Source organism: Staurois parvus, unplaced genomic scaffold (assembly GCF_062004578.1).
Source record: "Staurois parvus isolate SC_StPar_1 unplaced genomic scaffold, SC_StPar_1.0 ptg000601l, whole genome shotgun sequence".
In the NCBI taxonomy this organism is placed as follows: Eukaryota; Metazoa; Chordata; class Amphibia; order Anura; family Ranidae; genus Staurois; species Staurois parvus.
The window spans coordinates 888,938-907,197 of record NW_028318397.1 but is presented as its reverse complement, the minus strand read 5'-3'; the positions used below and the strand labels follow the sequence as shown (position 1 = coordinate 907,197).

The following is an 18,260-nucleotide window of genomic DNA, read 5'->3' as shown; positions in this document are numbered from 1 at the left end:
TTTCCCTGCGTTCCCCTTTGCTGGGCTTGTGGGTTAGCTTCAGATTATGTACAGTTGTGTTCAAAATAATAGCAGTCAGACATCACTAACCTGATTAATCACTGTTTTTGGTAGAAATGATGTATATACATGGCAAATAATTTTCTAGCAGGTGTAGTAGAGTAATAGAAATCCAACAGACCCAACAGTAATGACATGCATGCTGCTGATTCTGTGTAATTGAATCACTAATTGAAAGGGGCATGTTCAAAATAATAGCAGTGTGGAGTTCTATTAGTGAGGTCATTCATTCTTTGAAAAACAGGTGGCAATTATTGCCCTTATTTAAGGAAGGAAGGCAGCAAATGTTGTACATGCTGGTTACAGTGCATTTCTCTCTGACATTCTGAGGAAAATGGGTTGTTCCTTGATTAAAAAGTTTATTGGAGAGGGCAAAACATATAAAGTGCAGAAAATAATAGGCTGCTCAGCTAAAATGATCGCAAATGCTTTAAAATGGCAACCAAAACCTGAAAGACGTGGAAGAAAGCAAAAAACTACCATTCGAATGGATAGAAGAATGGCAAAAATGGCAAGGACTCAGCCAACAATCAGCTCCAGGAAGATCAAAGGTGGTCTAAAGTTACCTGTGAGTACTGTTACAATTAGAAGACGCCTATGTGAAGCCAAGCTATCTGCAACAAGCCCCCGCAAAGTCCCACTGTTGAAAAAAAGACATGTGCTGAAGAGGTTACAATTTGTCAAAGAGCACATTGACTGGCCTAAAGAGAAATGGCGCAACATTTTGTGGACTGATGAAAGTAAGATTAGTCTTTTCGAGTCTAGTGGCCGGAGACAGTTTGTCAGATGACCCCCAAACACTGAATTCAAGCCACAGTACACTGTGAAGACAGTGAAGCATGGTTGCGCAAGCATCATGATATGGGGATGTTTCTCATACTACGGTGCTGGGCCTATTTATCGCATACCAGGGGTCGTGGATCAGTTTGAATACATCAGAATACTTGAAGAGGTCATTCTGCCTTATGCTGAAGAGGAAATTCCCTTGAAATGGGTGTTCCAACAAGACAACGACCCCAAACACACCAGTAAACGTGCAACATCTTGGTTCCAGACCAACAAGATTGACGTTATGGAGTGGCCAGCCCAATCCCCGGATCCTAATCCAATAGAAAACTTGTGGGGTGACATCAAAAATGCAGTTTCTGAGGCAAAACCAGGAAATAGATAAGAACTGTGGAATGTAGTCCAATCATCCTGGGCTGGAATACCTGTTCACAGGTGCCAGAAGTTGGTTGACTCCATGCAACACAGATGTACAGCAGTTCTCAGAAACAGTGGTTATACAACTAAATATTAAATGATTCAAAGGAAAGCAAAATCTTCAAACATTTTTCAGTTTATATAGTGAATGTTTGAGTTTGTAAAGAAGAATACAAACACTGCTATTTTTTGAATAGTCTAATATTCACTTTTCTTCAATTTTTTTTAGAGGAACAAAAATTTTGATATTTTTCTTCATGTTATGGTTTGGAATATAATGTGTAGTGTTTCCAATGCATTTGTGTGTATGGAAATAAAAGCTATTAGAAGGATTTTGAACTTTATTCACTTTTTTCAACACACTGCTATTATTTTGAACACAACTGTACTTGTATCATCTCAGAAGCTCATTATGAATGCTTCCTTTTGTGTTGGGAGTCTGCTTTCTGGACAACGCCCCATCATGGTCTCTTTGGATTGAGAAATTCGGATACAATTTGCTAGTTTCTGGTGAGGGTTGGAATGGTTCCATCCCCCTACCCTGGAAGGACCCCTCTAATTGGCATAATCTCTTACCAGGCCCCTGAGTCTGGTTCCTGGCAACACGGGTCCAGACTATCAAAATTCTTCTGCCAATACCTAGGTTGACCAACCTGTTACCTACGCTAAATAATGCCAATTTGTGTCATTTAGGACTGCACTGTCTTCTAGAGACAAGGTATGGCCTTTGGGATCTCTTTAGTTGTTAATGTCCATGCTGAGTGAGGGCTCAGCACTTAGAAGTTCCCCTCTTCTTGGCTGCAGGGACGTAATCCATCGCTTGGAGGGACCTGTATTCCTCTGAACTCAGCAGACAGAACTCGCTGGGACCCTGCTGAAGACTTCTCTCATAGGGGATAGTGCAAGTTCACAGGAATTAAAGGGGCCTGATCACCAAGAGCGGGGGTCTCCAAACTAAGCAAAGGGCCAGTTTACGGTCCTTCAGGCGGGCCGGACTTTGGCCAGCGGGAGTAAAAAGTGCCCCATCTGTTTTAGTGGGAGGAATAGTGCCATGTTATTGGTATGAGTGGCAAGAATAGTGCCCCACTGATGGTGTCAATAGGGTGAATTGTGCCCCATCATTGGCAAAATAGTGCGCCAAGGGCCACAGTTTGGAGACCACTGATCAAGAGGTACTTCTCCTCCTGTCTTTTGAGTAGGTCTCCAGGGTTTTTTGTTTTTTTTAAGACCAACGTGCACGAGACCTTATAAGAATCCATATTTAGTTTCCTTCAATTTCTACCAGCCTTGCGGGTCACCTATGGCTATCTCATTGCAAATATCTGATCAGATAACCTTGCATTATGATTTAATTTGACTTTCTTTGTAGTCAGGCATGTTATGTCCGTTTGGTCCCCTATTTTTGACTGTTTGGTCCAGTATTTTTTTTTTTTTTCCTTGACTGCTTTAGTCATTGATCTAGTTTTCTTCAATTCAGTTAGTTTTCCACCTGGTTCTTATGGATAGTTTGTTGTTCCTGCAGTTTCTCTGGATTCTGAGGCCTATGATTTTCTTCAGTTATTAGTCTCTTTTATATATTCTATTTGGTCTGGGACACCATGTTAATAATCTTTTCCTTCTTTGTCATGGTAGTATCCCTCTGTGGTATAGCACTCTCTTTAACACCTTGACACTGATCGCACGCAAATTAGCAGCCTCACAGAATTTGCATACCTGTTTTTCTGCTGGGAGTGCGCACACCAGGTTGTCACTGAGAGTCCCGGGTCATGTTCTAACGATCGGGGACCCAGAACTCCCGATTCCAGATCACCTGATTGCTGTGATAGCCTCTGATTAGCTTTCACAGTGATCAGTCACTGTGACCCCCGCCCCCCTTGTTTTCTCTCTCTGAATGGAGGACAGAGATGCACTGTATCTCTGTCCTTTCAGAGAGGGGGGGGGGGGAAAAAAAGTGTGTGTAAAGATTAAATAAATGAATAAATATAAAAATACCTAGGTCAAAATTTGATCTAGGCCTGTGTCAGGATTCGTGTTTTGGTCAGGGTCAAAGATAAATTGGTTTCTGGGCTGTACTATGGGTACTAACATACACACATGTGGTATCATTGCGTTTGTCAGAAAAATTATTTTGAGTTGTTCCTTGGTGGTTGGTTATGGTAGCGGCAAGAACTATATACAGCTAAATTTAAAAAAAATTTTTTTTTGTTTTTTTTTTACTATTTTGGGCCAGTTTTCCTTTTGGTAATGAAAAAAAATCAGGAGCTATCCATTACCATTTACCACCAAATGAAAGCCCAATTTGTCCTGAAAAAAAAAAAGCTATAATCCACTTGGATGCACAAAGTAGTTGTGATACGTACGGTTTTGCTAACACATGTCAAAGTTGCAAAATTGTGCTTAGGTGTTTTACCCTTAGGCACAAAGGAGTTAACTAGCATAGATTTGGACATTGATTCTTGTATATGCTCTGTTGGTTTTTCCCAACGATCTGTTGGACATCTTAGTGACTTTTTACCACCCTGTCTGTTTCACACTTCCAGAATTAATCTGCACCTCAATACTGTAGATAACCAAAATAAGTCTATCGAGGGACATGGGTCTAGTCGCTCTGTAGTGTTAACCAAATGTATGGCTTGCAGTGAGGCAGGATTATAAAGGGGCAGTCTTGCCCTACTTTTTTTTTCTGTTTTTCAAGTTTACCAACGTAATATAGATGAACGTATAACCCAACTCTTTCAGAATTCCTCAATCAACTAGATTTTACGATAAGTACAATAACTCCTTTTCTCTTTCGTTTTGTTGATGGACACAGCACTTCATATTCTTGACTTTAGGGTTATAGCTCCACCTTCAGGATTAGGACACTGGGGAGGAAAAAAAACAAGCGCAGCACTTCCTATGGGCAGTCCTAGTTGGTAGTAAACCCCTCTCTGCTATAAGCAGCTCAGCTCATCTGACAAACAAGTCTGTGACTGATTTTGTCAGGCTACAAAATATAATTTCTCATCCGCCAGACAAGTTCTTTCCTTCTAATATTCATCTCTCCTAATCTTGACTGCAGACCCTTTTACGGGGCAGTGCGGGACCTCCTTCTCGAAGGCGTGATAGCCCTGGTTCCAGATCCATAAAGGTTTCAGGGGGTCTCTATCCTGTTTATGGTTCTGAAGAAGGATGGTGTCTGTCTGATACTGGACCTCCAAGGCCCTGAATTTCTTTCTGAAAGTACAGAAGTTCAAGATGGAATCTTTCTGTTCTGTGGGGGGCCTCCTTTCATCAGGGGCATTTCCTGGACATCAAGGTTGCATACTTACACATTCTCACTGTGCCCGGCATGAGCGCTTCCTGAACCTTGCGGTCAGTGACATGCATTATTAGTCTTGGCCTTCCCCTTTGGTCTGGTCTTCACCCCTGGGTGTTCACCAAGGTACTACCTACATTTCTGGTGTTGCTGAAATGGGATTGCTGTGATAGGTTATCTGGAGTCTCATTCTGTGCTGAGAGACAATGTGGCAATCGCCATGTGCGCTCTGCAGGAGTTCAGGCTCGTTTTTGAGCCTCAAGAAGTTAGCTCTGACCCCGACCTGGTGTCTGGAATATTTCGGGCTGATTCTTGACTCTGTACAGGCCACCTGTTTCTCCCACCAGTGAAATCTGATATTGTTGAGTGACCATAAAATGCATTGCTTTTGGTGTCCATTCACTTCATTAATCAAGTTCCAGGTGGTTATGTAATGCAAGCAGCAGTAGGTGAAAATCCTACAGTTTACTTGGTAAATGTGGTCAATCGGGGTGTTACCCTGTATAGATGCTCTGAACATTTAGGGAATTTCCATTTTTCATAGATTCCAAAGAAACCTTATTAATCGAATTCTGACGAGACACACTTTGCAGGCATATATATACCATGTTTTGTCAATTTTCCAGAAGAATAAACCTTTCCGATGAGTTTTCTGTTTGATCATTTAGAAATTAATGATATCTGTTCCTGCTTTTAGGGCTGGTTGATGAACAGCAGAAAGTCCGTACCATCAGTGCTCTGGCTATAGCCGCTTTAGCTGAAGCAGCCACTCCTTATGGTATTGAGTCTTTTGATTCTGTGCTAAAACCACTGTGGAAAGGTATTCGACAGCACAGAGGAAAGGTATGTAGAACATTTTTTATCTGTCATCCTAGTGTGGTCCCCCCCCCCCCACATATTTACACCATTGTAGGTTCATGAACAGGGGAGTGTGGGAACTTATTTCTCCAATAATCTATTTAAACCGCACTTCAGAAATCACCTGTGTGCGGCTAGTGCGTCCGCTAATGACTGCAATCTTACTTGTAAGATGGCTGAAATCAGTGTACAAACCACGTGACTCTGTAACTTGTGATCACTGCGATAACGCACAGAGATTACAAATGTAAATAGCACTATTTACATAGGGAAGTAATGAATCCTTCATTAGATTAGTGCTAGATAGCAGGCAGCAGCAGCAGATTTTGGCAAAGGTTTTTGATTGTGGGAATGTTTACATGGTCTCAATCCTATCTCAGTATGTAATCTGAATGTTAACCCTTTATCCCATTTATCCTGCATATTAACCCCCCCTTTCCCATCTGCACAACGTATGTGACCTGTACATTAACCTTGTCACCTCCTCCCTCTGTGTATGACCTACACATTTTAGGATGTGCTGTAACTAAAGCACCATTGCCAAGGTCCCTGTTTTCTGAAATGGGGACATTTTGGGGGTTTTTTGTAATGTGCTTGCATTTATAACAAATTATTACATTTTGTTTTTATAATTTTTGGTTGTTTTTCTTTATAGCATCTTTACTATTATGAATGATCAGTCGGCATTGTCCCAACATTTGATTGTTCATAATAAAGACCACTCAGTGCTGTAGCACTGTGTGATCGATCTGCGGCTGCCCATAAATACACAGCCCTGGCTGAAGGAACACACCGCGCGACAGCTTTTTTTTTTTTTTTTTTTTTTTTTTTTTTTTTTTTTTAACTTAAACGGTCAGCTCTGTCATGAAAGTGGGGTGACACAGCCCTGCAGTGCTGTTTGTTCATAAAAGTGAATAATAAAAGTGAAAAATTGCTCATGCTGCAGGGCTGTGTGATCCATCTGCTGGGGCTGTGCATTTATAAGCAGCTGCAGATACAAACAGGTCTGTAGGCTGTGTGGTTTGTGGTGAATGGCAGTGTTAGTCTCCAAAGTGGCCCCTGCTGCTAAACTATTAGTTTTTAGGGCTAAAACCACGAATTGGCTTAATCGATTATAATCGATAAAAATAGTTAACGATTTTTATTATCAGTACGTTGGCCTGCATGTGGAAAGCATTATTTTACATGTCAGTGTACATAGTGTATAGTGCGTATACAGTTTAGTACACCAGTATACACTTGTCAGTAAAAAAAAAAAAGGTCTCAGCTTTCAACCATTTTCCGCCCGCCCGCAGTCTGGGTGGCAGCTACAGGCAAAGCGGCGTACCCGTACGTCTCTGGCTGTACGAACACAAGGGCGCGCTGCTCCCCTTTCACTATGTAAGCAAAGCTGTTATGAATCAATGTCATTCATAACAGCTCTGCTTCTCTTCCTAGTGAGCTGTGATTTGCCCACAGCTGTCACATGATACATGGGGCCAATAGCTGCACCCTGTACCATGTGACAAGCTCCAGCCAATCACAGATCACCATCCATGACAGTTCATGAATGAGTTAGGTTCTTACAGCAAGCTTTGCATTGCAGGAGAAATGATCTTTATATCTCCTGAAAAGCAAAAAAAAAAACTTACACACACACAATGTTACTATGGTAACATTGTACTATTCTGATAAAAGTATTTTTAAAAAATAATAAAATGTAAAATAAAATACCATATTAAGATTTTTACCGCTTAACCACATTTTGCAGGTGAGCAGCAGCTCTTGGCAAAGCGACGTAATCATGCATCACTTTCTATTTGGGGGTATGAACACACCTTTGCGCCCCCCCCCCCCCCCCTCCATCCACCACCCACCCATCGGTCCAGGGAGAGCAGAGCGAACACGGCATTGAGTAAAATCACCACTACGTTTTACACGCATTCGTAGATTAGCACATTTAACCGTTTGATCACCCCTCACCCAGCCAGTGCCATTAGTACAGTGTCAGTATATAGAATTTTTCACTGTATTCCTGCCACTAGCAAAATCAGATAACGTCGGGGTCTGTAAGCGTCCCTCCCAGCCAGGGTCAGCTAGCGTTAGATTGCTCAGGCAATATCGCACTCGCGCTATATTTGTATCGATTGTGGGCCAAAGCAATTTATACACACATTACATGGCCGCCCACCTCGTCAGACAATTCGCATGGGAATCTATCACGGTTTCTGAATTTAAAACTCCTTTTGGGCCTAACCCTCAACATGGGCATTACAAAAAAATAATAAATTGCGGCCATATTGATCCACAGAGCTAATTCATCGTATGCCCGTGTTGTCTGCTGTTACATATATGCCCAACATGGACCAGCAATGTACTGGTACGTCGCTGGACTTTGAGTGGTTATACTGCATGAATCCTGCAGCTACAGCAGAGCCATACAAAGCAATGTGCAGGAGCTGACAGGAGAGATCTGTGTTTTATTGGCAAACGGTGATTGGCAGCCAAGGCTGCGAATGGTGGCACTGGCAGGGCAGCTGCAAAATCACGTGTGTGTGTGTGTGTGTGTGTGTGTGTGTGTGTGTGTGTGTGTGTGTATATATATATATGTGATTTTGCACAACCGTACGCGCCCTGTAGCAGTATTTCTGCTATATGGCGGTGTGGAAGCGGTTAAATTATTCTCTATTCCTAAAGTTTGCATCTTATTTTGTGATTTATTCAACACAGAATGAATATGTAAAATTGCTACTTTTGCAAGTTGTTGTGGAGAAAAGGGTTGCATAACTCTTGCAGATGGCCAGTTTTCTGTATCAATCATGTGTTTTGTCCTCTAAGTGGTAAATGATTTTTCTTGTATTTTTACCAGGGTCTGGCTGCATTCTTAAAAGCCATTGGCTACCTTATACCTCTCATGGATGCTGAATATGCTAACTACTATACCAGAGAAGTGATGTTGATTTTAATCCGAGAGTTTCAATCTCCTGATGAAGAAATGAAAAAGATTGTTTTAAAGGTATTATCCTTGTGGTTTTACTGATATAACATATTGGTTTCATCATGTAGCTTGAGCTTTGCTTATTTGCTTGTACTTGATCTTTCATGCTTTATAAGCTTCTCTCTTATGGAAAATGTACCCATGAGCAACGTGGGGCTTCTTGCAAACATGGTTAGGTCTTGATAGCTGGAGGCTTCAGTTGGTGTTGAGCGAAAGGAAATGAGGGCAAGGGGCATATAGAAAGTGTATCTGTTTTCTTTACCCTTTTGGTTGTTTGTATCTCCTTTTTTTTTTTTTTTTTTTTTTTTTGTGGTAATTATACCCATTGGCATTGAGGTTTGGCTTCTGTATGTGATTGTTAAAAATGAATTTTTTGTAGCAGAAAATAATTTGATTTAAAAATTTTTTGCAGGTGGTGAAGCAGTGTTGTGGCACTGACGGTGTGGAAGCAAATTACATAAAAACAGAAATTCTTCCTCCATTTTTTAAACACTTCTGGCAGCACAGAATGGCTTTGGACAGAAGAAACTATAGACAGGTACACACAATCTACTTTTTTAAATGTAGTTTTTCCATTCCTGTGTATAATATTGTTTGTCATCTCGTGTGTGTGTATGTATGTATATGTATATATATATATAGATAGATAGATAGATAGATTTTTATTATATACTTTTTTTTTTTTTATATATATATAAACATTTTTCTTCTTCTGTGCAGTTGGTGGATACTACAGTTGAGCTTGCAAATAAGGTTGGAGCTGCAGAAATAATATCTAGAATTGTGGATGACTTAAAGGATGAAGCTGAGCAATATAGAAAAATGGTCATGGAAACCATTGAGAAAATAATGGGCAACCTTGGAGCTGCTGACATTGACCACAAGCTTGAAGAACAACTGATTGATGGCATCCTTTATGCTTTTCAGGAGCAGACCACAGAGGTATGTTGCTCAAGTGCATTCCTCCACAGTATCCATGGTTTGTGTGATAATTCGAATATGTAACTTCAGAATTTGCCCAGGAAGAGACTGAAGGGTATGTGTTCTGTTTGTGTTTCTGGTTTGCATTTTTTTGGTTTACAGTTTTAGGGAATATTGGGAATTTCTTTAAAGTGGTTGTAAAGGCAGAATATTTTTACCTTCATACATTCTATGCATGAAAGTAAAAAACCTTCTGTGTGATTCTCCCCCCACAGTCCCTCCCTAATAATTACCTGAGCCCCTTCTTGATCCAGCAATGTGCATGGAATATTCAGCTGTCCCTGGACTCTGTCTCCTCAGTGGCTGAGACAGCAGCGGGAACCATTGGCTCCCACTGCTGACAATCACAGCCAGTGAGCCAATGAGAAGAGAGCGGGGGTGGGGCTGAGCCGTAGCTCTGTGTCTTATAGATACAGAGCCAGGCTCGAGTGCGAGCACGCACAAGTGTCCCCATAGCAAGCGGCTTGCTATGGGGACACTGGTCAAGGGGAAGGAGCCAGGAGGGGACCCGAGACAAAGAAGATCAGGACTGCTCTGTGCAAAACCTCTGCACAGAGCAGGTAAGTATAACGTGTTTGGTTTTTGTTATTTAGATCCAAACCTTTATTACCACTTTAATGTGCCAGTTTTGGTATTCATGACAAATCTAGGTTTTCCTCGGTAGTCTTCTCTCACTTTTCTTTTTCTCGTGTTGTGTTCAGCTTTTTTTTTTTCCTGAAATAACGTAAAAAAAAAAACCATCCAATACTAGTAACACTAGTCCTCAAACTGCAGGTCTTCTCTCTCCTCTCCCTGCTCACAGGCTTTGCTGAGAGCAGCAGGAGCCATTGGATTCTGCTGCTTCTTGTGAAGAGAGAATGGGAGGTGAGGCCTAGCCGTACTGTGTCTGTTTATGGACACGTGTGGCTCGGGAGCGAGCCCGCATCTGGGTCCCCATAGTAAGCGACTTTCTATGGGGGCACACAGAAGAGGGGGAGCACACTGTGCTGCAGGGGGACCACAGAAGAGGAGGTAAGCGGCTGCTATGTGCAATATTGCACGGAGCAGGTAAGTATAAACATTTTGTTTAGTTTAAATAAGGATTTAAAATCACTTTATTACATTTTGGTGCCCATATTCTGTTCAGGTAGTCCTCTCCTCCCTTACTAAACTAACCTTTAAACGTAGCTATGCAGCTGATGCTATCTGGATGCTGAACTTTATATGCTCATCTACACCTAAGCAATCTGGTAAAATTTCTCCCATTGAAGTGGGTGGAACACGGGCTGCACATACAGTATGTGAAGGATGAGTTGCAGACCTGGGAAGACTTTGAAAAATTTGTGACACCTGACATGATAGTAATGTTACAGAATAAAAGTTAATGGAGAAAAAATGCACACATTTACTGCTGGCCACATTCATTCAGATCTATTTCTATTTTGCTCTTATGGGGTCATGTGTGCTGAACTGCTTGTACACCTGTGTCCAGTAATGAAGTTATGTATGTGACTGAGGCTATAATGTGCAGGTCCTGTAACTCTTAATTTTTTTTTTTTTTCTTTAGGATTCAGTGATGTTGAATGGTTTTGGTACAGTTGTCAATGCTCTTGGAAAAAGAGTGAAACCATACCTTCCTCAGATCTGTGGTACTGTGTTGTGGCGTTTAAACAACAAATCTGCTAAAGTGAGGCAGCAGGCGGCTGATTTAATATCTCGCACTGCAGTTGTCATGAAAACATGTCAAGAGGTAATTAAACTTTTCTCTTTCGATAGTTTAAACCTTCTTAAATTAAATTTGATGTTTATTTTCTAACGCTCAAATTTTATATTGATTTTTAGGAAAAACTAATGGGACATTTGGGTGTTGTATTGTATGAATATCTTGGAGAGGAGTATCCTGAAGTATTGGGAAGCATTCTAGGGGCTCTGAAGGCAATAGTCAATGTTATTGGTAATTTTTATTATTAATAATAATCAAAATTTTGTTTCTTTGCCAGAAGCTGCATTTTAATTTTGTGTCTTTTATTAGGTATGCATAAAATGACTCCTCCGATCAAGGATTTGTTACCAAGACTTACACCTATTTTGAAAAACAGGCATGAGAAAGTACAGGAGAACTGCATTGACTTGGTTGGACGTATCGCCGATAGGTACATTTTCAGAAATAATTTTTTTCAATAGATTGTCAGTATTCCCATGTGACAGGAAGGGCAATTGTGAAAAATAATTTTCTTGTGCATTGAGGGAAGAACTTGTTAATCTTCAGGTTTTACTGCTGCCTACAGCAGGATTGGCCAGCATGCCTACAGTTTTTTTATTTATTAACTAGTGTCCAAGGAGGATGGACCTTTTTTTTTTTTTTTTTTCTTTCTTCCCAAGACTCTTCTCTAAATCTCTGCTGGACCCATGTACCCCCCCCCCCCCCCCCCAACACACACACACACTTTACTAATGGCTCCAGGACTCTTTCCAGCATACCTAATGATGGTCCTGGCATCTGAAACCTGGAAATAGTATAATGGAGACTTTCACAGTGTTCCATCCAAGGTAATCCAGGAACAAAAAAAAAAAAATATACAGATTTTATAGGCACACCAAGAGATACTTGCATATAAAACCAAAAAAGTTCAGGCTGGGTAATACACCATTTCAGCAGAGGGGTACATATATATGCTTTTATCTGTCCAGGATATAGTCTTCTGGATATATGTAATCTTTTTTTAATATGTATCACATTGTATTTGTAGTAAACTTATTCTGGTTTTATACATAAGTGTCTCATGGTGTGCCCATAAAGTCCGTATATATTCGGAAGCGAGTAGTGGAGAGTAGTTGTCTCCCCTGGGGTTTTTTTTTTTTTTTCCCCCTTTTTTGTGCTCTGCAACCTGGGATTGTTGCCTCTTCAGTCGTCGGCAGTCATAGCTCTGTATGGTGTGGCTGGTTTCTAAGTCCTTTCAGTTATGGTTCTGACTGCAAAACCTAAAAGTGTACTCCTGTTATTCCCCAGAAGATTCTTTATCGGATTTGCTGCTTGTTCTAAGGTGTTCGCTACAGAGTTGGCGATTCTAAATCACTTCAGCCTTTGATGAGATCGGAAAATAATCCTTTGCAGTCTAAAGCTGCAAAACATTTCCATTGTACCGACTTTCTCTATTTAAACTTTAAAATACCCTGACAAGTTGTTTTCTCCTCCCAAGTGTTTATTGGCCTGATTCCAGTTTTGAGGAAGATTTTGTACAAAATGGGCTATCTACACTGAGGGCCCACCAGTGTCCTGCCTCTAAGAGGCTTAAAAAAATTGCCCATGATTTTGCAGATAAAAAGTGCACTTTATTATTTTTTACTTTTTTTAATTTTTTTTACACTGGAGCCTTCAAAACATTGCACTTGTGATCAGTGGCTCACTGGTGCAATGTGTAGTGTCAGACTCCTGCAGACAGGAATCCATGAACTACAAGATCAGTCTGCCGCAGTTCACAGTTGCCATAGTTCAAAGCTGTATGAATTAATGACATTGTGCAATGTAGAAAGCATATGGGATGGAGTGGAATTAATGCTGGAATTGCAAGGAAACTCTCCAGCAAACAGTATCTCTGCTTAAGGAATAGTAGAAACGTAGATGCAGATATACATTATAAAATATTTGTTTTTGGCTCACTTCTTAATTTAAAATACATGCTTAAAATGTTATTTAATGTGTTTTTTTTTTTTTTGTGTTTTTTTTAGGGGAGCAGAATATGTTTCAGCAAGAGAGTGGATGAGAATTTGTTTTGAACTTTTAGAACTGCTAAAGGCTCATAAAAAAGCAATCAGGAGAGCCACTGTGAACACATTTGGATATATTGCTAAAGCTATTGGGTAATGTTTTCTGATTATATGTAAAGTGTAAATTATTTGTGTATTTTTTGTGTGTATGTGTTTGTATATATAACAGTTTCTGCTAACAGTTTCTTCACACAAATGAAAGTTTACTGTTCATGTGAAATAAGTCCACTCAGTCGAGGACCAAGACTTCGTTCTTGATTGAATTATCAGGAACAGCTGAAATCCACAAATTGCCCTATCTTTCAATGCAAATAAACCTACTTATTGTGTGCACACTGTTGACAAGACTTGACTAACAAGTAGTTCGCTTTGGGGAAGAATATTTCTAGCAGTATTGTATCAAGTACAACTGACATTTTACTGCTGTGTTTCACACATTTTGAAAAAAGATTATCAAGATTGTTGATTCTCTGCAGACTACCTAATCCTTCAGTGGTGTATTGAGCTGTATTCTTAAAAAAAATAAAAAAAAAATTGTCATTTGCTTGAAAGTAGAGCTAAACCAATTTAACAGTATTCAAAAATGGTTACATTAACCACTTGTGGACCAGCTGCAAGCGGTTGTCGGCTTTCTTGTAAAAGCAATCTGTGGCTCTCTCAGGCTCTCCCATCCCACCAGGAGACTAGAGTGTTTGCCGGCTGGCCATAAAGCTGATCGGAGACTCTGACCAGCAATGTGGTTTGAGCAATTGAAAGCGATAAGCATTTAATCATTTCCGGTTCTGCGGTTGTAAACAAACCCTTAGGGTTTGAAAAAAGCATTGGATCATACCTTTCTTAGTATGACACTTTTAAGGGCAGAAGATCTGGGTTCTAATACACGCAGAACCAGGCCTCGCATGTCACAACCCTGGAAAACAGTTGACACCAGAATTCTCGAGACACAGCCGCACACTTGAGCGAGCATGGTGTAAAAATAAATCGCTAAAAACCTTTACCCTCTACAAATCCCCTCTTCTCAAATAGAACTCCAGCCTCCACGCTGCTAAGCAAACCTACTATAACACTCTCATCAAGACCCTCTCATTCAATCCTCCTCGCAACTCTTCTCTACCCTTAATTCCTTACTCCACCCCCTACTGCCTCCACCCACCAACTTACTTACTGCAGAAGAGATTGGCAGTCACTTCAAGATGAAGATCGACACAATTCGTGATGAGATCTCCAGTGTCAAGCTTCCTCCTCTAACCAACATACCAGGCCCAACACCAAACTCTACACTCTCCTTCTTCCACCCTGTTACCACCAAGGAAGTTACCGAACTCCTTTCCAAGGCCCACTTCACCACCTGTCCCCTGGATCCTGTTCCCTCACGACTGTTGCAGCCTCCTCCCTGCTCTATCCTAAACTCCCTAACCCACATCTTTAACCTCTCACTCTCCATGGGCACCTTTCCCTCCCCACTCAAACATGCACTGGTTACCCCCATCCTCAAAAAACCCTCGCTGGACCCCACCTGTTTGAATAACTTAAGACCCATCTCCCTGCTCCCGTTTGCCTCCAAGCTTCTCGAGCGCCCTGTTCACAACCGTATGAACTGCTACCTCACCGACAACAACCTTCTTGATCCCCGACAGTCTGGCTTCCGCCCTCAACATTCCACAGAAACTGCCCTACTAAAACTCACTAATGACCTACTAACTGCTAAAACCAACAGCCATTACTTCATACTCATACTCCTTGACCTTTCCGCTGCCTTTGACACAGTCGACCACTCGCTCTTTTTCAGTAAACTCCACTCAATCGGCCTCTGTGACTCTGCTCTCTCCTGGTTCTCCTCTTGCCCTTCTTAGCGCACTTTCAGTGTCACATACAACTCCTCCGCTCCGCTTCCTCTTTCTGTTGGGGTACCCCCAAGGTTCTCTTCTTGGGCCCCTACTTTTCTCTCTCTATACCTCCTCCCTGGGCCAACTGATAACCTCCCATGGCTTCCAATACCACCTCTATGCTGATGACACCCAGATCTATCTCTCCACTCCCCAGCTCACCCCCTCAATCTCCTCACGTATCCCAAATCTACTAAGCGACATATCAGCATGGTTGTCACATCACTACCTTAAACGCAATCTCTCAAAAACTGATATTGTAATATTTGCTCCTCCCCGATCCCCCACTCATGTCCTTACTGTCACGATCGCATGATCGCCGCCACCAACATGCGACAATCTCACGACCGCGACCACCAATATGTCACGATCGCAGCGTCAGACCCCAGATCTTCTCACCAAACTCGTGACAGAAGGACTGGCCGATCTAAAACCGCGATGTGACGTGCGTAACAATGCCACACTCAGCTGCGCCCTGCACAACGATTGTCCAGCTAATGGAACGCAATCGACGCACCGTCAGCCTGAATGCACGTGTTACTGGGTCGGGTTAATTACGAAACTAATCCTTCACACTGCCACCACCCCTTTTTGCACAGAGAAAGGGGAAACTCTATCAAATGTACACTGTAATGGTTGAAAAGTCGTCTGTCCAATACGGTCACCGCAGGCCGATTGGGCAGAGGATTAAACAAACACAGTAGCATCTCTTCAAAAGGCAGGAATTCGTAAATTGCAATTAAGCGCTCCAGAAACAGTTTGACTCTTTTAGTAATAAATCTTTCTTTCTGAAAGTGTTAAACAGGTGCAATAAAATATTTACAGAAAAAAGATGTAACTAATTATATATATATATATATATATATATATATATATATATATAAACAGCATAGCACAGCAAAGAGATAACGGATAAGTTAAAGGGTTAAGTTACTTGCCAGTACGCCTTGGTTTGTAAGCAGATCCAAGTTTTTAGAGCAGAATGGTGCTTTGATCTCCCGATGGGGAAAAAAATAGGAGATGTCTTCAACTTTTCTTTCTAGGCCTACTAGCCTGTGTTTTAAAGTTCCCCAGCAGGGGGGTGACTCTGAGTAACTGGCCAATACTCTGTTTTAGGGCGGGATCGTCGGGCGGACTCTGAATTAAAACCAACAGCTTCATAATCCATGATATGAAACATAGGGGACAAACTGACTGAGGAATGTTCATTTAATTCTGTCACTTCTGCTGTTAGGTTTTATGAGGTTACAATCTCTTTCAACTCCTGGGAGAAGCTGCCTTATCTCTGTTAGGAGGTGCGAGTTTACACAGGATTTGGACAGCCTGTCTCTGAGAGGCTCTGTCTCCATGGGGGGGCTTTGTAGCTCTGGGCCCCCTCTGCTCTACCTGCCAGTGACTTTTAACACACACACATCTGTCACTGTGCCTCTCAGGAAGAGAGGGGGAAGGAGAATAAAGGATAAATGCTTTTAATAAAAAAGGGGACTCTGCATCAATCTCTGATGAGCAAGTTTGCTACACTTACCATTAAGATCAACAGTACAACCATTGGTCCTTCCCCTCATGCCAGGGTGCTAGGTGTATTCCTAGACTCTGACCTCTCCTTTGGGCCCCACATCCACTCACTGGCTAAATCCTGCCGCTTCAACCTCCGGAACATTTCCAAAATCCGCCCCTTCCTGACCAATGACACCACAAAACAACTTATCCACGCCTTGGTTATTTCCCGCCTCGATTACTGCAACTCCCTCCTCACTGGTCTACCGTTACACAGGCTATCCCCCCTTCAGTCTATTATGAATGCTGCTGCTAGACTCATACACCTTACCAACCAATCAGCGACTTCTGCCCCTCTCTGCCAATGCCTCCACTGGCTTCCACTAACCCAATGTATAAAATTCAAAATACTAAACACAGCTTACAAAGCCATCCACAACACTGCCTCTAGCTACATCACCAACCTCATTCACAGATATCGCCCACTCCGCTCCTCCCATGATATCCTCCTCTCTAGCGCCCTCATCACCTCTTCCCACGCTCACTTCCAGGACTTCTCCAGAGCCTCTCCCATCCTATGGAACTCCCTACCACAGCATGTCCGGTCAGCCCCCACCCTGTCTGCCTTTAGGCGATCTTTGAAAACTCACTTCTTCAGGGAAGCCTACCCCACCTCCACCTAAGAACTGTACTTGAATCACCTCCGCCAGATCATCCCTCGCAGCTATCAACCTTTTGTACCACCTCCCCCTTCCTTTAGATTAAGCTCCACGAGCAGGGCCCTCCTATTCCTTCTGTACTGAAATGTATTGTAATTGTACTGTCTCCCTTATATTGTAAAGCCCTGCGCAAACTGTTAGCGCTATATAAATCCTGAATAATAATAATAGACTCAATATCTTTCACTAAAGACTACCTGTTACTGCATATTGCTGTCATAGGGGATATTTATATTCCCTGTGATAACAATAAAAGTGATTTAAAAAAAAAATTAGAGAGTTCAAAGTAAGTAAATTAAAAAAAAAAAATACAATTTTAACCACTTGCCCTCCAAAGGATTTACCCGCCTTCCTGACCAGGCAGTTTTTTGCGATGCAGCACTGTGCTAGTTTGACAATTGCGTGGTCTTGCAATGCTGTACCCAAATTAAATTTACCTCCTTTTTTTTCCCCCCCCACAAATAGAGCTTTCTTTCGGTGGTATTTGATCACCTGTGCTTTAATTTTTTGTGCTATAAACAAAAATAGACAATTTTGAGGAAAAAAAAATATATTTTTTACTTTTTGCTATTAATCATGTCCAGTAAAACAAATTTCGGCATAAATTTAGGCCAAAATGTATTCTGCTACATGTCTTTGCTAAAACAAATCCCAATACATTTAAATTACGTGAAAGTTGGTGTTTACAAATGGCGGAATATATACTGGGCTTCTTTTCTTTCGTAATGGCGGCAATCAGCAATATAGTGGGACTGCGGCAGGCATTCTGACACTGGGGGGAACAGACTTGGTGTCACTGACATCCTCACTGACACCAGTGCAGTGATCACTGCTAATACAAAGCACTGACATTGTACTAATGGCACTGGGCAGGAAGAGGTTAACCTGTGGGGCGATCAGAGTTAACGGTATGCTGTGTTTCACTGTAAGCACACTGCTTTGTATGGCTCCCCCCACCCCACCTGGAACAGCAAAATCAGGTATACATACGTGATTTTGTGCACCTGTGCCGCCCTGTAGCAGTATTTCTGCTA

At 41.7% G+C, this 18,260-nt stretch overlaps 1 protein-coding gene across 3 annotated transcripts in view; it reads left to right on the top strand.

Annotated features, from left to right (window-relative positions):
- SF3B1 (splicing factor 3b subunit 1) overlaps positions 1-18,260 on the top strand; it is a 134,867-nt gene that overhangs the window by 99,236 nt on the left and 17,371 nt on the right. For all 3 annotated transcript variants that reach the window (XM_089692692.1, XM_089692694.1, XM_089692693.1), the window contains 8 exons: positions 5,259-5,404; positions 8,268-8,414; positions 8,809-8,934; positions 9,117-9,338; positions 10,924-11,106; positions 11,199-11,310; positions 11,389-11,509; positions 13,086-13,217. In XM_089692692.1, the coding sequence (XP_089548818.1) occupies positions 5,259-5,404; positions 8,268-8,414; positions 8,809-8,934; positions 9,117-9,338; positions 10,924-11,106; positions 11,199-11,310; positions 11,389-11,509; positions 13,086-13,217 (1,189 nt within the window). The remainder of the gene's footprint in view (positions 1-5,258; positions 5,405-8,267; positions 8,415-8,808; positions 8,935-9,116; positions 9,339-10,923; positions 11,107-11,198; positions 11,311-11,388; positions 11,510-13,085; positions 13,218-18,260) is intronic.